The sequence below is a fragment of the Haliotis cracherodii genome, unplaced genomic scaffold (assembly GCF_022045235.1).
Source record: "Haliotis cracherodii isolate W230 unplaced genomic scaffold, xgHalCrac1.p SCAF_3, whole genome shotgun sequence".
Classification (NCBI taxonomy): Eukaryota; Metazoa; Mollusca; class Gastropoda; order Lepetellida; family Haliotidae; genus Haliotis; species Haliotis cracherodii.
Window position 1 is genome coordinate 36,064,096 of NW_027266286.1, and position 24,528 is coordinate 36,088,623.

The 24,528-nt window shown below is 38.8% G+C and overlaps 1 protein-coding gene across 1 annotated transcript in view; it reads left to right on the plus strand.

The window, feature by feature from the left end:
- Nucleotides 1–3,737: 3,737 nt before the first annotated feature.
- Nucleotides 3,738–24,528, plus strand: part of LOC139474304 (uncharacterized) — a 103,744-nt gene continuing 82,953 nt past the window's right edge. The window contains exon 1 of the mRNA XM_071257259.1: nucleotides 3,738–4,291. Within this exon, the coding sequence (XP_071113360.1) occupies nucleotides 4,175–4,291 (117 nt within the window). The 5' untranslated portion in view covers nucleotides 3,738–4,174. The remainder of the gene's footprint in view (nucleotides 4,292–24,528) is intronic.

A 24,528-nucleotide genomic window follows, 5' to 3' on the forward strand; every position in this document is an offset into this window, starting at 1 on the left:
TTGATTGCTTTACTTGATAATAATAAACCCCCTGTTGTTGATAAAAATCAACAGGTTGAGTTAAGATTTGTACCCACAGCCAGGGTTGGTAAATATCTAAGAGGTTGGAAGATGGATATTAATTCCAACATGGATGTTAACCCTTTCGCCCTGACTGCTCGATTTATCGGGCAGCATAAACCGTGTCCCAGTACCCAGCTGCCCGAAAAATCGGGCGACAACTGTCCAAGCCCCACACACGGCTGCCCGATAAATCGGGCGGCGCGAGCGTGTTTACAAAATCGCTCTTTCTACTTCCTTTCTCGTGTGTAATCTCGTTCTAAATATGGAAACGAGATCTACACGTGATTGACACGTCATTCCATGGAATTTCCCCGTCTTTTTGGCGCGAAAATCTTGAATGTCACCTGTTTTCGCGACAGGTATTTTTCTCGCTTGAATCAGAAATCAAGCGTAATGGCGGCCAACTACGATTCGGATAGCGATCAGATGATTAACAACGACTCTATCGGGAATAATAATGTGTTTGAATTGAATAATTTAAGCGAAGGGGAGAGGGAATTTCGCGATTATTTTGGTGAAGATTTTGACGGTTTCAACGAGGTGTCCCCCCCGCCAACTTTCAAGAATGGGAGTGGCAGAGGGACCACAACAGTGGAGACATGAGGGATTTTGAAGAGGCGACCGGACTCAAGAATATATATATTGACACGGTGAGTGAAGAGTCATGCTATTGATTTTTTCCAACTGTTTTACAATGATTTTGTGTTTTAACAGATTATCAGTGCGACGAATGAGAATGCAGCCTACACATGAACGAGCGATCACAACAACAACAAAGGTGAGTGGCATGACGTATTTGTTTCTTTTTTTTTTAATTTATTTTTCTGATCGCAATCCGAATTGTAGCTTGCCGGTTTGTCGTATGTCCTTATATTTCGCTCAATTTGAATAAAATTTATTTCTGTATTCATGTTTGTTCTCTTGTTTTTTACATCTTAATTTAAATTTTAGTAACTGTATAAATTATTTATTTATTAATTGATTTAATGAAGTACTGATTTAATTTATTATGCAATTGTAAATAGCAGTGTATTGTAAATATGTTATCCCAACTTTTATATTTGCAGAACTTCAATTTACTATCTTTCTGTCCTTTTACAATCTTTCCCTCTTCAGATCAATCTGTGATATCTTCCCTGTGATGTCATTCTTATAGTAGCTGTGGTTCAATGTTCAGGTAATGTGATAAATTACTTTTTAAAAACTTAAATACTTAATTTTGGTTTCAAATCCTGAAAAAGAACAAAATAAATCAAATATTTGTTTTTACCTGTGTTAACGAGTTTACCTGCGTTAACAAGTTTACCTGTGTTAACGAGTTTACCTAAGAGGCTGTAGGTGTATCATAAGTAATATGTGACATCAGTATAGAAAACAAAGTCAGTACCAAGAGTTGTAAACTTGTTTATTTGTTTACAGATGTGCATGAAGAGAATTTACCTGTAACACCTGCGATTACCTGGGCCGTCCCAGATGACAAGACCACTGTGTTATGTTTACCTTGTATCTGTGATTTATTTTTGTGATTTTTAATACAATTTGAGCCAAAATTCATTGTCTGTTTTCATTTTTTCAGTGTTTTCATGTTTTATTTCACTTGTAAACACCTGTAATTAGATAATGACAAAGGTTAGAGACAATAACAACAAAGAATATTAAAGTATACTTAATCCTCTTTACAATGGTATATGATAAATGTATATTAAAAGCAAGTTTCTGGTAGAAAAAGTTCATCAAAAATGATAGTGTGATTTTCCAATAATACTGCCAGGGAGGCCAGTGTACAGGCCTTGTCAGTGTCAGGGACTGCAGGGTTTCAAGGGACATAACTCTGGGGCAGCCAGTGATGAAAGAGTTAATGATGTTAAGCCCAACGTATTGATACCAAAGATTAATGGTTAATAAAGATTGTTGTCGGAATATCAACACTCCTTGATGGGCAATACTAGGTTAGCTAACATAGAAAAACTCGAAACAAATTTGATGGATAAGACAAAAGATAATAGTTCACTACAGAAATCTCCAGTTATACCTATAGTGAAGCATGAAAATAAAGAAAATACACTGAGTTCTAAAGTTAGATAAAAGCCCTTGGATGGAGCCCTATATATGGCTGAACACAGATTTAAGAAAGATGGCTACCAGCGATTCCGAAAGAACCTATATAAGCTCATGAATAACTCAGTATTTGGTAAAACTATGGAGAATCTAAGGACGCATTAGTCAGATCTAATGAGGAAGAAAGACTCAGGAAACTTATAGCAACACAACTGTAGGGTTATACCAGAAAACATGGATGACAAGAAGGGGGTAGTATTATTATCAAACTATAACCATCATGGGTATTTCCAAATAACGACATCTGATGAGCTTCTTTTTGTCTGTTTCTGTAGGCTGAAGGCATCAATTAACATGCGCCCTTTATCGAAATCTTCATATATCAGGGGTAACCAATCAGTTCTAAAAAATGCATCAAAACAAATACTGCCTCCAAGTTTATTTATCTGTCTTTGAAGACGGTAGCCCAAGTCTCTTGTCACGCTCAGTTGGGTTAACGAGCAAATCAACTCACGGCAGCTAGTGAGCCCTAGCGGCCTGTGTCAGACAGCCGAGAAAAAGCCAGAGATTGGTGCCCCTTTAAATTAAGACCCGACTGTACAGACCATGGGGGGATACAGCTTTTTTTTAAAAGGGGTGGTGCACAATTAAGATCTATTTATTGTTTTTGGTGGTAATTTATACAGAAATAGAGATTTTTTTCGAAATAAAAATGGGGGGGGGGGGGCAACCCTTTCCTCTTCCCCCCCTCTCTCTCTCTCTCTCTGTATCCTTCCATGCAGACACATATGTATAATAGCCCTTATATGCCTATATATTTGGTAAGTAAACATAACGTTACTGTGGAAGTATCTTGGAAAACATTTGTGTAACCTATATGGATCGTCCTTGCAGTCTTTTCCTTGGGCTCACTTCTAAACTACAACACTGGAGGTAGCCGGGTGTCAAGTGAAGAATGAGCCGATATTCGGCTTGTCCCGGATTACACGAGTTGGTCACGAATGGATTTGGGTGCGAACAATTTCCAAAACTCCGCTCATCAACGTACAGGATACGCGCTGTTGGCGAGCTTACTATTTTTTGACGCGCTCAGACGTGTCAGTTTTGATTACAAGGTTTATAGCTAAATCCGGCCTCGAGCCAAATCGTTCAATACGAAAACAGTCCCAGATTAAAATACACTTATACTGCCAAATCTCACGAAAGCAAAATGAACTTGAGTGAAAACAAGGTTTTATTCACGGACCGAGACTATAATTGTTGCTGTTACTCAAGTCCGTGAAAAACATTCAAACCTCAACACGCCGATTGGCACATTGCCGAATACCTCTTTTGGTTGTTTTTTATCATGATCCATATCTTTCCAGAAATAAGACTTGAAAAAGTTATCTTCAAATATTTTTGAGGAAAGCAAAACCATTTGATCATTTGATAGTTATGTTGTGTATACGTCCGTGTAATCCATGATGCAGTCGTCATCGTCTGCTTAATATTGTGTGTGTGTGTGTGTGTGTGTGGGAGGGGGGATGATTTCGTCAATCAAATATAGAGCCGTTTTGGAAAGCAGCCGTTTCAGTCAGACTCTGTTTGTCCGAGTCCATTAAAAATAATGTTAACAACCTGCACCCTGGACGCTGAATCACGATATTGATGTTATAATTTATCAAATCAATAATATATCTGAACTAATGTTTCCAGATCACAATCTCGTGTAACAATTTTCTACTCAAGGGGGCAATACACGAAGATTTCGAAGTGAACCAAAAAGTGGAAGAAGAAATTGTGTTTGGAGCCAGCCTATATCATTGCTGATAGTTAACCAACGAGACAGTAAGAAACTTGTGTAGTTTTGAACACAGACTACGGTACACGTTACGATCGAATTTTTAATTACAATTTTTTTAAACTACTCTCACTTCGCATGTTACAGGAGGACACGGAGTAGTCTGTGAATATAGTGTTGAGAACTAAAAGTAGAGGTGTGCTGAAATCATTCTTTGTCCGGGCACAACTTCAAGAGAAGACCGCTTGGTAAACTAATGTAACATTCAGCATGAACCCTCATGGGTGTATAGAGAAGACCACACAAACTGATCAGACCAAGAGCAAGATTATTTCTGTATGTTTATTCATTTTGAAAAATGGTGAATTCGACGATGTGTCATACAGGGTGAGTTGATTTTTCAGTTTTACCTGTGAAGGCCCCAGTGACGAAACGTGTCTATGCTTACTGTGTGTAATATGTATTAGAGGGTGACAATCCCCACCCTCTAGGTATCTGGCATATCACTAAAGGGACATAACACTCTGAAGTTTGAAAGTCTTGAAATAGGTATGGGCATTTTCTTTCGTGGATTGAAAATTTGCTTATTATGGACTATAATTTTGACTGGTTCTACATGTGTTCTTGTTGTGATGCAGGAAGCGACACCTAATCGAATCGACACAAAACCGAATCGAGAATGAGAAGCCGTATATCTTAACAAAGGTATACAACATCATACTATGTACAGTTAAATAACTGCATAGTTTCCCTTCAGAGAATTCAGATAAACTAATAGGTGATAACAAACTTCATCAATAAAATGTAAAATTCAGATCATCACTGAACATGATGATTTACCTTTTAAATTGTATTTTCCATTTTTTCCTGCATCGTTATATATGCAGAAATAAAGATTATGGTGTGTATTTTCTCATAAACTAAGCCAGAAATAGAAATCAGCTGTGTACACATTTTCCATCAATCTACCAGTGATTAGGTTAAGAAATACACAATTATCATAACTTCAAAGAATTTTTGATGCAATGATCAGATGAATAGTATCTGAAACTAGATATAACTGGAGATTTCTACAGTGGACTATATATTTTGTCTTATCCATCAAATTTGGTACGAGTTTTTCTACATTAGCTAACCTAATATTACCCACCAAGGAGTGCTGATATTCTGACATCCAATCTCTATTAACCATTAATCTTTCGCGAGCTAGCAGATAAGTGTTATAGTCTTTGTGTAACTCGGTTGGATATTCTAAGTCAACTTCTAGTATGTAGCCTTTATCCATCTTCCCGAGGCAAGAGAGTTAACTGTCTTTAAAAGTACAGTTTCCACCTTTGCCGAACTAGGCTGGAATTACTGGGCTCAATCGTAGCGCCACCAGTGGCTATTACCATTTTTGTCCCTTCTAAGCCTCTCCGATAGACCAATCAGATTCCACCTCTCGTATCACTTGCGTTTGCTTCCCACAAAATGGTGGCACCTTGTCAGGACGATCTGATCGATAATCAAAATCTATATTGTGATAAAACGGGTCTTACATCGAAAAATGCATCAAATCACGTGAGCACCTTGATTTAAAACATGAAAAGATTTGGAAAATATCTGCTGACGCTAAGTTGGCGGTGCACTTGCTTTGCAAATCCTGCAATCGACCGAAATATGCATGACAGTTAAAGAACCAGATTTCGATTTCGGTGCACAATTTTGATTGGATTTTGCATAGACTTGTTAGTCCAGCCAAAATGTAACTCTATAATACCAGCCTAGTTCGGCAAGGGTGGAAACTGGACTTTTATAGTCAGTTAACTCTCTTGCCTCGGGAAGATGCCTTTATCTGAATCTTTGGGAATATCATTCACATCGATATTGTTTACCAACTCAAAACCGCCCGTGGGTAAAGGTTGACTCATCGCCCATGCGTACAAATTGTTGGCGTCGAGATATAATATGTGCGTATTAGGTTTACTCGAATCATATCCTTCCACTAATTTATTATTGGCTTTAGAATACCTTTTCGCCGTCATCAACATACCACCTGTTAATCCTTTCTCAACAAACAAGTGCATATCATAATCAGTGAGTAATTTAATTGCATCCCACGAGAGTCCAGGTCTGGAATAGTACCATGCTGGATCCAAGCCATATTGTTTTAAACAGGTTTTTCTGAATATCTCAAATCTATCGGTGAGTAACAGTACATCGGTTTTTAAGTACAGATTGTGATAATTGCCTAAATTCTGACCAACCAATTAATCTCACACATTAAGAGCGTGTTTATAATCAGCATTGGTTATTTTAGATTCTGTTAAGTTAGTATAGAATGATTTAACGGGTAGTAATTTAGTTTCGTCAAATCTAAACCAATCATCCATATATTTGTAATATATACACCTTTTCTCAGCAGCAAATGCCATGTAAACCCTTTGGATCCCGAGTTTTTATTTCTGACGCACATTTTCTTAAGATTGGAAAAGTGAAGGTTGTGCGAGAATTGTGCTCACGCGGCACTGGATCTACCTTAGCTATAAAATTACGGAGAGGTGGAGAATATTAAATTTCCTATTTGATGGTGTAAATTTAACTGCAATTATTAAACAGTTTTTAAAAAGACACTTCTAAGTGTTCTCCGAGAATTTATTCTGTTTTGAAAAACAGTGAATTTGTCCGCTTTTTATCGTACACCTATAAAAGTACTGTGAGACGATTTTTTTTATTTAGAAGCTGTACAGAAACTGTGAGTGAACAAAATACTGCCTAATATGTGAACGACATAACTACATATCCAATGGTGTTATATGCGTTTGTATAACAACATACATTCAATGCCAAAAACATCTTGCCGTAAATGACGAAAACTGATTTTTATACCCCCGTCAAAATGTTGGGGGTATATAGTTATACCATGGTTCTGTCCGGCCGGCCGAAAACTTTGTCAGCGCAATTTCTCTTAAACTATTCAGTTGATTCATCTCAAACTTAGTACATATAATCTGTGTCATATGAAGGGGTGCAGTCAAAAGAAAAAAAATGTTTTTATTAATTTTCCATTTTTTTATGAATTTTTCAAACCATAACCCTATCCTCGCTATTTAATTTGAAACTACTGACACACTAGGCGGGTCGGGGGTATTAGTGAGCCACGTTCACTTTTTTTGTTGTTCTCTATGATGTCAAAAGACGACAGAGAGGTTACACACGTACAAAGAAAAGTGGACATAACTCCGCTATGCTTCGCACTAGTTTATTGTAACTCGATCACTTGGTGAGAATTAGCTGTGGGTAAGGACAATATATTTTCATGGTGTTTTGTTCTCGACGAACCAAACTATTCCAACACAAATATCGATATTGAAAATGTATACGTTTAGTTATTAAAAAAAAATCACACATAAGAAATTATGAAATAGTACTTCATGAAAAAAGAGGTAATAGAGAAAAGAATCGCACAATCTAACCCATAACTTAGTCCTTAGATTCCAACATACTCTTGATTGTGTAAGTGCAATTTGACTAATGTTGCACCATTATTAATGGAGCACTAGTCGTATCATCATATGTACTGAAATACCAAAAAAATAAGCATTCTTTTTGAAGTCATGCCTGGTTTTATATCTTTGATAACGTCGGAGAAAGACGACTCTGGTATTTTGATTAATATATATCTCCCCTAATTTTTGTTCATGGTATGGACATTCTCGATGTGTAAAACGGAATTTCACGCGTTTTCGACACAACATGAAATGACTGTTTTCACCAAGTAATTAATGTCTTGAATGTGTAAACAATTTGATAGTTTATCATGTGTCTTAATTGGTCAAGACACGCACCTGTTTGGCCTCAACTTACGTAATGAAATACCCAAAAGAATATTTCAAAACAACCAAAATTATATCCAATATTGGACATATATTTGTTCATTATTATGTTAGTATGTCTTTTCATCTCGTCTCAGAATTACACAATAAAAGATGCGAAGAAAGCTCTGTTGGTACAGAATTATCAGGATAATCGTATAAGGTTGAACCAACGGGTATATCATGGACTGTTATGGGATGAACAAAACCGTCCAAATGGCGTGCTGGTTTTCTTGGGGAATTAGTCAGCAAAGAGCCGGAGTCACAGGAGACTAATCACAATTTTTTTTACAAGAACAATTAACAATGAGCAATTTACAAAATCTTAGAATATAGCTGGGGGTGCCACAGAGAGTCTGTACAACCGTCTGGGCTGTGGGAGAGAGGTCTGCTTGGTATGAGAGTCAAACCCCCTTCTGCCCTAACATGTTGTTGTTGCATTAAGTGTTTAGGAGGTCGCCTTCTGCCTAGGCAATTTCGGCTGACCTGTCCCTCTTTGGGACTCCTGTGTGTGAGTAGGGTACACCTATCTATTGTGAGTTTGGTGTTCACATAATTTCTGTTTTTGTATTGATATGATTTTTATTTTCTTACATTGATATGATTTCATTTCTATCCTTGGCTGCTCTATTTATATACGTTCGAGTAGCTGTCCATCTCTCAGAAATAGAGTTAGTTTGGCCTTCGCTATTGCATCTCTTGGCTTTAGGAGATCTATGACAGATAGCGGATCTAACTGCAATTCTTGTTTTAACCTAGCCCGGGCTGGGGCATGGTCTTGACATTCTAGTAACACGTGATCAATGGTTTCAGCCTGATTGCAAGATGAACAAACCTTGTCATAGTGCTTTTTGTGACCTAGTCTGAGGCGTGAGATAGCAGTTTCAATTTTCCTTTCATTTGAGTTTGGCTTTTGTTGGACCTTGGGTTGAATTTTGTATAGCCATCTGCCGATCTTACTTGCGTCCCATTGGGCTTGCCATCTTTCTGCTATTGAGGCTTTGATTTTGCTTTTATCTCTAGTTTACTAAAATAGGAATAGGCTGTATATCCGCTTTGTCTAGAGCTAGCTTCGCCAGTGAGTCTGCTTTTTCATTTCCATGAATATCTATGTGAGAGGGGATCCAATACAGCTCCACCTGTTGCCCTTGGTCCGATAGCTTTGTATATTCGTATAGAATATTGTTGACTGTGTTTGGCCTTGAGTTTGAGTTTCTGCCACTGATGGCCTGAAGTGCACTTAGCGAGTCTGATAGGATGACTGCCTTTGCTTCCGGGAGTTCCGGAATGAGTTTGAGTGCATGATGAATTGCCTCCAATTCAGCCGTGAATACTGACTGACCATCAGGCAAGCGAACTGAATGTGCTTGGGGTTTGGAGCTGTGGATATGGATCCTGTAACCAGCACTGTTGTTTATAGGATTCTTGGATCCATCAGTGTATATATGGGCCCAGCTGTCCCAGGTAGTTTGAATTTTAGTGATAGTTACTGATCGTAGTAGGGTTGGGTTTTCTTTTTTAGTGACTTCTGATGTTAAAGCAGTGTCAACTTTGGGAGTATTTAAAGTCCAGGAAGGGTGTAACCCTTTGTAGTGACTTTCTGGAGACTGAATGTCATCACAATTGTGACTACGAATGAGTTACGTACTAATATCCCAGATGGCTTTAGTGAGGGATTTTTTCGAGCTAGGGCTTCATCTCGAGTGTTTTTGTCTTGCCATATCTTTTTAACCAAAAGGTTTGATGTTCGTCCCCAGAACGATAATATTGCCTGCTCTCTTCTTAGTTTCAATGGGAGTTCTCCCGTTTCTACTTGTAGTGCTTCTAGTGAGGTGCCTGTGGCCAGCATTAGGGCTTTGTATTGTATTCTGTCTAGGTGCCTCAAGACAGTATTTGATGCTGAATGAAAAGCCTTACAACCATAGTCAATTTTTGATCTGATAAGAGATTTGTAGAGGTCCAGCTGAGTGTCCCTCGATGTGCCCCAAGATGTGCCTGAAATTGCCCGTTATACGTTCAGGTCTTTTTGACATCTGTTTTCCACATATTCTATATGTTTGCGCCAAGTGAGGTGTTGATCAAGGATCACCCCAAGAAATATTGTAGATTTTTCGAATTTGATAGGTTTGCCTTTTATGGAGACACGGGGTACCTAACATGTGGTTTCTGTATGTATTTAACAAAAATTAGAACAATAAAATGGAATATGATTGGTTGATACACGATTGGTTGTGCCCTATGCTAAATGAATGGCTAGACAGAGGGAAATACTTATCCCTGTTAATCCTGTTGGACTGGCACTAATCGTGTTCACATATTTACTGGATGCTTTGAAAGAGATTATGGTGTCACTATAGACGAACTTGTGTTGGGGCTAATCCTTAATGCACTATAGATGAGCTTGTATGGGGGCTAATCCTTAATGAGTCTAAATTGAAGTAATTGCTGAATGTTATTCTAATATAGGTGATGACAGATTTACTTAAACAAAATAGTTCAAGGTAATCTATAAGACTATGTAGACATATCTTTTGTCTGGGAGATGGGGATCTTGATACCTTAGGCTAGTATTTATCTAAAAGCTTCAAATCTATTAAACTATGTAGACATAACTCTTGTCTTATTGAATAGTATGTCTAGGAGATGCGCCCCCATTACCTTAGACTAGCATCTATCTAAAAAGCTATAACTGAAACTACTGATATTTTATATATGCATTTTACCTGATGATAAGTATTACTTGCTAAACTATAATTATATGAAATGATGTATAAATATTACACCATGATAACTCATAAAAGCACTTGATGTGGATCTAATTATTATAGGAAAACTTAGTATAAATGTTATATCATGATAACTTCCCCTCCGTCTGAAAAAGTTTGGACCCCAAACGTGTAAAAAATAAAATAATTATGGCTAAGATGGACAATGTATTAAGTTAAACTAGTAGTATAGTAAATAACAATTATTAGAGTCTCTTTGGTATAAGGAAACATAATGTAAAAGTTCTTTCTGCTGTCATCAGGGAATCTGGAGCTGGCTCGTCTTGGCAGTCTGTACTGGTGGTTTTATGGGTGATGTAGGAGGCCTTGAGTTCCACATCCTGGTTTGAGGTTTTAGGATAGTTTGCTGTGTCCATTATCCATTATAGAGGTTTTACATGGAAAAAACAAAGAAAAGAGAGTTAGCATGTTCAAATAATGTCATATATAAAAATTATCCATACTTCCTCAGTTTGTCTGTAATAACTAGAAAATAAAACAAATATGATAATTATGATGTAAAAAAAAAATCAGTACATTATTAGGTACACATGCATTACTAAATGGTGTCATGACCAGGAAGAATGTATTGGCGCCAATTGACAAAGCATATCATGGATTAAAAATATCCTTCTATTTTTGGATACAATCATTAGAGTGAGTGAGTTTGGTTTTACGCTGCTTTTAGCAATTTTCAGGCAATATCACGGCGGGGGACACTAGAAATGGGCTTCATACATTGTACCCATGTCGGGACAAACACTTTAACCACTAGGCTATCCAACCGCCCTACAATCATTAGAGACATTATATATACATATTTGTGTATGTGCATATAACAAGTGCATTGATTCGTTTCGCTTTGATTTTCATTCAGTTCAATGCGATAGGGTTTGGTTTCGTTTGGTTCAGTTCGGTTTATTTTGCTTCGGTACGGTTTGCTTCGCTTCGGTACGGTTTCGCTTTGATTCGCAGTATGGTTTGCTTTGTTTTGGTACGGTTTCGGTTTGATTTGCAGTATGGTTTGCTTCGCTTCAGTACGGTTTCGGTTCGATTTGCAGTATGGTTTGCTTCGCTTCAGTACGGTTTCGGTTCAATTCGCAGTATGGTTTGCTTCGCTTCAGTACGGTTTCGGTTCGATTTGCAGTATGGTTTGCTTCGCTTCAGTACAGTTTAGGTTCGATTCGCAGTATGGTTTGCATCGCTTCGGTATGGTTTCGGTTCGATTTGCAGTATGGTTTGCTTTGCTTTGAGTCATTTTGATTTGTTATGGTTCATTTTGGTTTGACTCATTTCGACTCGTTAAGGTTCACTTTGGTTGGCTCGTTTCACTTCGCTTTTGAGATTGGTTGATCAGGTCAATGCTCAAAATTTGTTGTGATACAAATAACTCAGATGATCAGGCTGATGCCATTTGTTCCCAACTGGTGAAACTGGTGACCCATAGTGAAAAGACTGGACACAAGTAAACATAACAAGATACAGCTAATAGCTGTTTAGTGATTTGCACCGTTTATTTAGGAGATTTTGTATTTTGGTCAAGAATATTTTCATTTGGCATCTACAGGTATATATGAGGAGTTGATCATGGTATGGTTGACTGGGACTACAGTCTGTGTAATACGGATGTGAAATACGGTAGAAAAGGGTGTTGATGTTTCCAAAGTCTTTATCTGGAAAAATAACCCTTTTGGATTTATAAATTGGTAGTTCATCTGGATCATATGGAGGATTATCTTCTCCACAGGACCACTTACGGAGATCCTTCCAGCTATCATCAAGGTAGCGCTGTATGAGGTGGAGTGGAACACTTTCAACATAGCATGTGAGGTAATTATGATCATCTTTGTTATTGGTCCAAAGACCTTAACATAGCAGTCTCCTTGAATAATTTCAATGCCCATAACTCTCTTTATTGAATGATCTACTTTTCGTAGGTGTTTTGGAAAAAACGGATATGGTTTGACATATAATTCTATGCATGGTTTGGTGTTGTCTTGCTCGACATTTCCTGACATTGTATTCCCTGACAGAACATTGACTGATTTATTGTCTTGTGCTGATTCCTTTTGGTCGAAAAACTTATGATTCTTCAGTGGACGTTTTTGTCGTTTTCCTGACATACTTCTTTTGAGGTGAAATTCTCTCCAAATGGAGTCTGGAATGCTGCTGCTATACTCCCATGTGTTTCCTCTTTCTGGATCCTTCCATTTCACTCTGTAGTAGATTTTGCCGTTTGCTCTCTTGGAACTTACAATTGAGTGGATGTCTTCCGGATTGAAAACTTGAGGGATATCCTTGGTTTGATTACCTGATGTTGGACTTGGAGGTTGTACCTCGCTGTTGTCAAGTTGTTTTCTGGATTTTGTCTAGTGATGCTTACTATTCACTCCTCTTTTCCCTTTGTTTACCTTTTCATTTACCTTGGTTGGAGCACTAGGACCTGGTGTGGCATGATTTTCCTTTATAGTTGCCGTGCTGGAACCTGCAGGTTTTGCTGTTGTATTGGGAGCAGGGTTTTTCTTCTTTGTTGGGGTCTTTTGCTTTGAATTCTTGTTGCTGGAAGTGCCTGCCTTAGTTTTGGAATTGACCTTGTTACCTTTCTGTTGTGGAGGTGATCGATCAGCAGCTTGGTAAGTTGAACTTGTTGATGGGGAATTGTTGCTGTCAAGCTGTGAATCATTGACTGGTTCCTCACTGTCATCCATGACGCCTGAATCTATGTTACTGGTGTCATTGAGGTGTGGTTCTGGAGGATACTGTGGACGATCAGCAGGATCAAAATATTGCTTCAGACGGTTGGCATGGACCAGTGGTTTGTGTATTTTGTCGTCAGAACTTCGGCGTAGTTTGTAGGTATAATTTGGACCTGTATGGATGATATAATAGCTACCATACCACTTTTTGGTTAATTTGTTGGAAAGGCCTTTTTCAACTTTTTGAGAATAAAGCCAAACGTTTTTACCTGGGGCGAATTCTGGTTCTTTAGCCTTTCGATTATATTGTTCTGAATACACCTCCTTAGCCCGAGCAGTGTTTTCAGCTGCAATTGTTCTAGTGATTTCCAGCTCCTCAAGCAAATTTGAAAGATAATTTTTGTTATTGTGGCCTAAATTTTCTTTTGGAATTAATGCTACATCTTGTGGAGCTCTCATTTCTCGGCCTAAAAGCATAACTTATGGGGATTTTGTGTTGATGAATTTGGGGCCATCCGATAGGCCATCATGATGTCAGGAATAAAACGGGACCAATCATTTTGAGACTTGTTACAATTGGCTCTTAGTGATTGATTGATATAAGAATTGAGCCTTTCTACACAGCTGTTAGTTTCAGGATGATATGGGCTGGTATGGGTAAATTTAATTGCCAAAAGTTCACAAATTGCTTTGATAAGTTTGGACATGAAGTTCTGACCTCTGTCTGAAATCAAGGTCCTTGGAGCGCCATAGCGACAAAAAAATTCTCTGACGAGAACATCTGCTACTTCTTTGGCTTCTTGGGTCCGAAGTGGAAAGGCTTCACACCATCTAGATGATGCATCTGTGATGACCAAAATGTACTTGTACTTGTCTGGTGTTATTGGCAGGGGACCAAGAATGTCAACGTGCCATCGGGTGAAGACCTCTTCTACAGGTAGTGGACGGAGTGGTGCCTTCTTGCCATGGTAGTGCCTCTTGGTCTGTTGGCATACCTCACACGTCTGGACATATGTAGCAATATCGCTGTACATTTTGGGCCAGTAGTACTTAGGTCTCATGGTGTTGTGCATCCTTTCTTTCCAATGTTGGCAACCGCCAAACTCTGACTCATGGTAGGATTGCAGGACTTGATTCCTGAGGGTTCTTGGGACTGCCAGCTGTTTAATGAACTTGTCTGCATGGTCTTTCTGTCTTCGTGGCACGAATCTGTATAGGATGCCTTCATCAATTTCAAATGTATTGGCTTTGATAAGAATCTTTTGACGATCCTTTTCATTTTGTGGAAGGACATCATCCTCTTTGTAGTCAAAGATTTGGAAGAAATCTGGACAAATCCTTTGTAGGTGACGTAAATTTTGATGTTCTTTTATACTTACTTCAACCAATGTGTCTTGAGTAACATCAGCATTTGTAGCATGTAATGCTGCAACAACATTAACTGGTACTGACTGATAATCCTCTTCATATTCAAAGGTGACTGACCAATGTGTTGTCTGTGTGTCTGATACTAAGTGATTGACAATAGGTGTGCAAATATCCTCAGTCTGAGTTGTCTGTGTGACCTGTGTGGATGAATGTGTGTTTGGCAAGACTGTGGTACTTCTAGTTGATTTGCTTTGCTGAGTTGAAGTTACTGAGAAGACTGTTTTCTCAGCATCCTCTTCTGTCTGATCATTACGGTTAATATTTTCCTCATGTTCCCTACGTGAGAGAGCATCGGCATTCCCATTGGCTTTGCCGCTGCGGTGAACAATTGTCAAAAGTGTAGGCAGAAAGTTCCAAAGACCATTGCCCTAACCTACCTGTGGCATCCTTGATGGATTTCAGCCATTTCAATGCTATATGATCAGTGTAGACTGTGAATTTGGAATTTTCAAGGTATGGACGAAAGGATCTAATGGCTTCAACTAGAGCTAAGCCTTCCTTTTCCTTAATTCTCCAGTTCTTTTCACTGCCATGAAGAGCTCTACCACCAAAAGCTATTGGATGTTCTTTATTTTTCTCATCTTTTTGACTCAAAACAAAACCTATGCTCATATCACTGGCATCAGTTGCAAGAAGAAATTCTTTGTCAAAATTTGGATAAGCCAGAACAAGTGTATTACTCATAGCATGTTTGAGTGTGTTGAATGCCTGATCACACTCAAGTGACCATTGGAACTTTGGTTTCTTTCCTACTTCTGCCTCTGAATGCTTCTTTAGCAAGGCATTCAGTGGAAGTGCTATGTGAGCGTAATCTTTCACATACTTCCTGTAGAAGTTTGTGAGGCCTAAGAAGGAGTGAATCTGCTTTTGTGATTTGGGCACTGGAAAGGTTCTAATTGCTTCAATCTTTTCATTATCAACTTGAACACCTCCTCATGATAAAACATGACCCAGAAAAGAAACTTTGTCTGTTGCAAAGTTGCATTTGGATGGCTTTAGTGTTAATTTTGCCTGAACAAGTGTATTACTCATAGCATGTTTGAGTGTGTTGAATGCCTGATCACACTCAAGTGACCATTGGAACTTTGGTTTCTTTCCTACTTCTGCCTCTGAATGCTTCTTTAGCAAGGCATTCAGTGGAAGTGCTATGTGAGCGTAATCTTTCACATACTTCCTGTAGAAGTTTGTGAGGCCTAAGAAGGAGTGAATCTGCTTTTGTGATTTGGGCACTGGAAAGGTTCTAATTGCTTCAATCTTTTCATTATCAACTTGAACACCTCCTCATGATAAAACATGACCCAGAAAAGAAACTTTGTCTGTTGCAAAGTTGCATTTGGATGGCTTTAGTGTTAATTTTGCCTGTTTGAGATAGTAAAATACTTGCTCCAAATGTTGGAGATGCTCTTCAAAGTTTTTGCTTTAAATTATCAGATCATCAATGTAAATCAGTGCAACCTTAAAAAGCAATTTTCTTAGCACTTTGCTCATGAGCTGTTGAAAACAAAGTGGAGAATTTGTCAAACCTTGGGGCAAACGTTTGAACTGATAAAGGCCTTGATGGGTGACAAAAGCAGTTTTATGCTTTGAATCTTCATGTAATGGCACTTGGAAGAAGCCATTAGCAAGGTCTAAAGTTGAGAAGATATTGGCGATGTGATCAACAACATCATCAAAAACAGGAAGAGGCCATGACATTGGTAAAGTGACATAATTCAACTTTCTGTAGTCACAAACAAATCTATATGAGCCATCGCGTTACTTGACTAGGATAATAGGAGCTGAATACATAGTAGTTGACTCCTCGATCAATTCATACTTCAGAAAATCATCTATAAGCTCTTCAGTGACTTTTTGGAGATGAGGAGATTGGCGATATGGTCTACACTTAACTGGTGGGTGGTTGCCAGTGTCAATGATATGTTTGTGCATGTCAGTCTTTCTTAAATCTGCAAGACTCGTTGAAAACATGTCTCTATTTTGTCCCAAAAATCTAAGTAGTTTGTGTCGTTGGTCTGGAGTCAGTTGCGTATTGGTCAAATCAAATCCTAATTCTTGTGCAATTTAAACATAGTCCCTGGTGTTATTGTCTCTCTTCTCATTGTCAGTGTTAACGGTATTTATTGGTGGTTGGTCAGAGTCCATTTAAAAAACAGAGTCTTTGTCAATGTAACTAAATTTGCCTACAACTGTACCCTTGTCAAGAACCTTTTCTTCTTGGGAGGGATTCATAAGCCTAAATGTAGCAGTTTTGCCTTTCACTTTGGAAAGACTTCTACCACCTGCTACTTCAGAATGAGCAGTGAGGGAAGCAATGGGTTCAATGAGGATGGGGGAATCCTCTTTGGCCTCTGATAGTCTAACCTTGAAATGAATTTCACTCTGATGGGGGATGTATTGTTTTTGCTAATCCACAAATCTCTTGAACTGAATTGGCTATGAAAATATTGCCTATCTGAGGTGCTGTTGTTAAGTATCAAGGTATGACAGCTATAATCTAAGACTGCATCATTGTCATCAAGGAAGTTCTCACCTAGATGCCCCTGTATCTACTAAACGATTTGTTGTTTTTGTACCAAATTTTGCCTGAATTACACTTTTGGCAAGGGGCGTAACTAAAGACACTGTTGGAATTTCACTTTCAAAGTTACTTTCCATAACAGACTCCATGTTTGCCATGACACCTATTAGTATGTACCGTACTAAATTAAAGAAAGACAAGTAATCAACAATGTAATGATGTACTTTTTCTTTCTTTGTTGGTGTCTTTGGAGGAGTTGGTTGTCTTTAATCCAGTGTTGAGGTCAGAGGTGGATGCAGCTTGCTTGTTTTTCCATTAGATGATCACGGTTGAACATGTCCTCCAATGGGTTCTTGTAGCTGGTTGTAGTTAGTTCCTGGGCTCCATGGTTCCGAAAATGATGATTCTCCGCCAAATTATCATGGAACTGTTCTGAGTGAACAAAACCGTCCAAATGGCATGCTGGTTTTCTTGGGGAATTAGTCAGCAAAGAGCCGGAGTCACAGGAGACTAATCACAATTTTATTTACAAGAACAATTAACAATGAATAATTTACAAATTCTTAGAATATAGCTGGGGGTGCCACAGAGAGTCGGTACAACCCTCTGGGCTGTGGGAGAGAGGTCTGCTTGGTATGAGAGTCAAACCCTTCTCTGCCCTAACATATGGTTTCTGTATGTATTTAACAAAAATTAGAACAATAAAATAGAATATGATTGGTTGATACACGATTGGTTGTGCCCTATGCTAAATGAATGGCTAGACAGAGGGTAATACTTAATCCTGTTCATCCTGTTGGGACTGTCACTAATCTTGTTGACATATTTACTGGATGCTTTGAAAGAGATTATGTTGTTACTATAGATGAGCTTGTGTTGGGGCTAATCCTTTATACACTATATACGAGCTTGTAAGGGGGATAATCCTTAATGCGCTATAGACGAGCTTGTATGGGGGCTAATCCTTAATGAGTCTAAATTGAAGTAATTGCTGAATGTTATTCTAATATAGGTGATGACAGATTTACTTAAATAAAATAGTTCAAGGTAATCTATAAGACTATGTAGACATATCTTTTGTCTGGGAGATGGGGATCTTGATACCTTAGGCTAGTATTTATCTAAAAGCTTCAAATCTATTAAACTATGTAGACATAACTCTTGTCTTATTGAATAGTATGTCTAGGAGATGCGCCCCCATTACCTTAGGTTAGCATCTATCTAAAAAGCTATAACTGAAACTACTGATATTTTATATATGCATTTTACCTGACGATAAGTATTACTTGCTAAACTATAATTATATGAAATGATATATAAATATTACACCATGATAACTCATAAAAGCACTTGATGTGGATCTAATTATATTTAGGAAAACTTAGTATAAATGTTATATCATGATAGGTACCTGGCATTGGTTTTATTTTTATACTTTTTACAATTCCTTGAGAAAAAAAATAAACAGTTTAATAATGTGATACACAATATTGAAAAAAGAATGCACCCATTAACTATATAATGCAAAACGAGAGGAATAATTCGTAAATTGTTTGTGACTATCGCGCACCTGGCGAAACCGTTAGATATTACTGTTCGATCAAAAGACATAAAAAACAATTCCAAGACAAAAGACAATTGTTTCAGAAATGTGTGCATATATTTTACTGAAAAATAATATCCATTTTGTAAAGTAATAAATTCAGTTTTAGTTATAAAATAAAATGAAACGGCCATTCATGGACATTGGTTATATGAACTTATGATATTGACTATTACACATCCCAAGAAATACGTACATGCTGCAGTTACATTTACACTTCATCTTGTAACACTTGTCCAAAGGAAAGAAATCTCGTATTCGACACTATAAACCTCTCAATTCTTAGGTAAACAATGATCAAACAAACAGGAGATTATCTAAGGTTCGTTCATACATGTTGTGGCCTATATTTACGTATGATATCATTTTGAACATTGACAAATATCCAAAGTGAAATTAATTGTGTGAAAAAATGTATAAAAGATAAGCAAAATCTACATCATAACTGAAACTGTAAACAGCAAGATTCAATGATCGTGTGCACTCTCAGTCAAGGACCTTCACCTCAAAGAAATTACCAAATATGCAATGATTTTGACACAAAAAGCTGTATACAGGTCAATGACTTGGACCCAAGAAATGTAATAAGTCAGAAGCAAAAGTCAATAAGTCACTTAAACAAAGATGCCGGATGCAGTCAATTTTCGAAGTTAAATCAGTACTTTTTAAAAATCGGGCATAGCTTCCACACATCTGGCTACCCGCCGTGTCTGGGAGCAATACTGCCATCAACTTCACCCCCCATCCCACAGACACAAGGACAACTGTCACAAGCGTGCAGTGTCTGACCTTTCCCCATGTTGAAGCATATTAAAAAAAAGATACCTTGTACTTACTTACCTTTTGTTGAAAAAACATTGCAAACATAAGACATTATCATACCCCCGTTTACGAAGTAAATTGGGGGTATATAGCGTTCCGTCTGTCCGTCCGTCCTTCCGTCCGAGCTTTTGAACGGCCCATAACTTTTTAACCATGCACCCTAGCTTCACCAAACTTGCCTTTTGCTAGTTTGAAGATTCTGAACTTTTTAATTTTTGCCGTTTCCATGGAAACATTTAGAAACTTAAACTTTTAGGGTGGGTGTTTTGTATGGCCTATATCTTTTTAACTATGAACCCTAGCTTCACCAAACTTTCTAAACACATTAACCACAATGAGTTCTTGTGCCTTTTGCTTGTTTCAAGATTCTGAATTTTTTTAATTTTTGCCGTTTCCATGGAAACATTAGAGTTTTTGTACGATCCATGTTTACAATATTATGTATCCTAGCTTCAGCAAACTTGCTACATTAACCACTATGATTGTTTTTTATCTTTTATAAGATTCTGAAGGTTTTCTCTTTTGCTCTTTTTCATTTAATGTATAATAAGTATGCGTCATGCTTTGTAGTTGAGGAATCTCCATACATGGATGCCTTCTTCCACCACCGGTGTGTTCACCTCACTCACTCACCTCACTCTCGATTCAGGGGCAACAGGCAACATATTTTCAGCCAATACAGCCAAGGTACTAGGGGTTTCTATCAACAAAAGCACTCAATCTGCCAGACAGGCGGATGGACTGTCGAAACTAAACATTGTTGGTGAAACAAAGTTCACTGTGCACAAAGACAAACAGAGAGCTGTATTTTGAATATCTTGTAGTAGAAAGCCTTGATGTTGAGATACTTGCTGGTATACTATATTTGTCCGTAATGACATTACCATACGCCCGGCACTGAAACGTATTATTTTTGCAGATAATACTCACCTGTGTTACAAATCAAATGACGACTGGGATATGCACACAGTGAGGAGAGCTGTTGTAGTGAGGGCTCCATAGAGCACAACCACCGTATGACCTGGTGACTACTTGGAAGTACTTGTACCTGAGGAGTTCAGAACCGATGACTTTGTCGCTATCGAACCACGTGAAGACACTCGTCCATCTTGTTCATCACTATCAACATCATGGCCTCCCCCAAGTGTATTGCCATGTTTATCTGGTCATGTTAGACTCCATAATATACTGAACAGCATTGAAAAAGCACTACCATGAAAATGGATGTATTTTTATTTGGGCTTATGTCATATGAAAATATATAATTGAATGAGTAATATACAACGTTCTGGACGAAGCATGAAGAAGAACAGCTCATCAAAACACATTCCTAAATTTTTGGTGAGCGACAACGCCAAAACGCAACAAATTGCGTGCGCACCATGGAAAACGTGTTTTGTTTCACGGGAAGCATGCAGAATAGGGCTATAAAAGACAGACTTTTAAAAGCCACATCACTTGTTGCTGCAGACATAAAGGGTACTGACACAAGAAATGCCAAGATTAACAGCAGAGGATCGTGAACATGCCTTGGGCATGCTTCAAGTTGGTACGTCAAATCGAGTCGTTGCACAACGGTTTCAATGCCATCAGCTGGGCTACATGCTCGACGTCCATATGTTGGACCCATACTTACTGGTCGACATCAAAATGAATGTCTGCGTTTGACCGAAAGGCATCGTCTTTGGAGAACGTTACCACAGTGACTGCGTTGTACAGACAGATCGATGGGGGGGAGGGAGTGTCATGGTGTGGGGCGGCATCAGTCATAACCATTGAACAGAGCCCCATGTTTGTCGTGGAAGAGTTAATGCCCTTTACTACAGGAATAACATATTGGCAAATCACGCCATCCCATTCTTTCATCAGCACCAAGATAATGCAAGAGCGCACACGGCACATGTTTCAACACAGTACCTAGCGAACAATAATGTGCCTCTGCTTCCATGGCCAGCCCTGTCACCCATCTATCGCCAATTGAACATCTATGGGATTACCTGGGCACAATAATGTGCCTCTGCTTCCATGGCCAGCCCTGTCACCCATCTATCGCCAATTGAACATCTATGGGATTACCTGGGTCAACGCCTCTCACGTCGTCCACAAGTACGAAACCTGAGAGAACTTGAAGATACACTACGTCAAGTGTGGAATGCTATCCCACAGAACACTATTCGCAGACTTACCATTACCAAATATTACCAGATATTGACTTTTCATTTTAACTCTATGTGTTTTCCTCACACCGATGACGTAAATGTAATTACTGTGTGGTATTCCTGTTTCCTTTGTCGTCTTTCTTAATAATCTGTCTATGTCTGTTCTAATTAAAATTGATCATTGCTCAAGTTGTTTTTGTAATATTTCAAGATTTATTGCTGGTGCGTTTTCAATGCTGTTCAGTGTATGTCAAACAATCCTCAGACCTTAAGAAAACGTGAACATTTTTGTTCTGTTCGTGCTGTGGTCACTACAGACTCTTCTGACATTACTCAACAACACACAGAAAATGTTCAATCACAAAACACTTCATCTTCCTTCTTCTCTGAGAATGTGGAGGTCGATCCTCACAATATACTCCCCAAGGACACAAGCTAAAAGTTCCATGCTTTACTACGACAATATGACAGTGTGTTCAGTCCCATTGGTGAAGGATACAATGGTGCTTCAGGTCCATTCCAAGCTACAGTCAACATACCCCCGCCTCAACGGAAAGGACGATTGCGGCAATATTCAAAAGGTCACCTTGTAGAGTTACAACACCTGTTCGATGATCTTGAACATAAAGGTGTATTCAAATGCCCAGAAGATGTAGGCATAAATGTCGAATCCTGTTTAGTCAAAAAGCCGTCTGGAGGATACCGTCTTGTAACTTCATTTGGGGATGTAGGACGCTACAGCAAACCCCAACCATCATTGCTCCCTGATGTTGATTCTACCCTTCGACAAATCAGCCAATGGAAGTACCTCATCACCACTGACCTGTCCAGTAACTTCTACCAAATTCCTCTGTCGAAAGGATTCTATGAGGTATTGTGGGGCGGCAATGCCATTCGGTGGAGTGAGGGTTTATGTACAATCAGCGATGGGAATGCCCGGTAGCGAGACTGCTTTGGAGGAACTCATTTGGGTATAGTACAAAGGGTATAGTAGCGAAGCTTGCTGACGATTTATATTGTGGTGGATCATACCCCTCTGAGTTGTTTGAAAACTGGCAGTTGGCTCTACAGGCTATGGATAAAAACAACTTAAAACTGAAACTGAAGTTGAAACCACTTCAGATATCTTGGATCCCATGTGAGGTTGAAGCATTGTCGATTGCTGCTGCCATCAGGCACTTCAGCCCATACTTGATACAATCATGCCACAAAACACATGTCCTCACAGATAGTAAACCTTGTATACTTGCCTTTCGGAAATTGTGCAAGGGAGAGTTCTCAGCAAGTCCAAGGGTATCAACTTTCCTCTCTGTTGTAAGTCAGTATCAAGCCACAATAGATCACCTAGCTGGAACATCTACCATTCCTTCAGATTTTGCCAGCAGAAGTGTTCTGACCAATCTTGTCAAATATGCTCCTTCATTGAAACCATGGAAGACTCTGTCGTAAGAAGCACCACAGTTGAGGATATAATGTCCGGGAAAACATGTTTGCCATTTATGACTCGCAGTACATGGCGATCATTACAGAGGGAATGTAATGATTTGAGGCATACTCATGCTCACCTAGTTCAAGGCACACGCCCCTCCAAGAAACTGACCAATATCAAAGATATCAAACGTTATCTAGTTGTTGCCACTATGGCTAAAGACGAATTATTGGTCGTAAAGTATGCTGATCCCTTGCAACCGCCAAGAGAGTGTGTCATTATCCCCCGTAGGGTTATTGACGGTATTGTAACTGCTTTACACCTCAAGTTAAACCATCCCTCAGCATATCAACTGAAGAAGGTTCTGCGTAGATACTTTTATGCCCTCGATTTTGACAAAACAATTGAACGCATTTCAACAGCTTGTCATCAGTGTGCGTCTCTTAGACAGACACCAACAGTAAGAGTCGAACAATCAACATCCGTACCACCTGAAGTGATAGGAATTGCCTATGCAGCTTATGTGATGCGCCGAGAGTGACAAATGATTTTTGTACTCAGAGAGTGTGTATAATCCTATACAGTATCATGTCTCATTGAAGATGAGAAGGCATGTACCCTGTGTGATGTTCTTATTCGCTTGTGTGTAGGCATGTGTCCACTTGATGGCCATAGATGCGTCGTTCATGTTGATCCTGACCCAGGATTTCTCCTTGCAAAACGAACCCTTGTTGCTGAAGCACAGATTGTCACTTGAGATAGGCTGTGTTAAAAACATTAACAAAAATCCAGTGGCTGAGAAAGCTATTCAAGAATTGGAACTTGAAATTCTACGAACAGATCCTTCAAGGGGACCGATCTCATCAACAACCCTAGCTGCATATCATGTCCAGTCTTCAGATTGCTATCATGTCTCTCCAACCCTTCCAGAACCGTGATTGGGTCAGCCAAAAGGACAATTATGAGTCCAACAAGTCAGTTATGGTAGACATTGAGCACACAGACAAGAGTCCACATCAACCTTTAGAGGCTCTGCCAGAACGTGTCATGGCTCAACCCCTATTCAATCAAAATCGAAGCGAACCTCCACAATATCCAGACCCTCCCTCAGAGATAGTCCAGCCTCCAGAATGCATACAGGACAGTAGCCAAACACTTACACCTAGCCGTCCAAAACAGGAAAGAAGTAGACCCTCACATTTTCAAGATTTTGTGTGAGATTTTTTAAATGTTGTTTTTTTCATTGGGGCAAAATAATCTCCTAGAACCTGAGGTTAATCTGTCCTATGATGGTTCTTATACTGTGTTGTGTTTGCTTACAATGTCAGATGATTAAAAGATAAATACTTG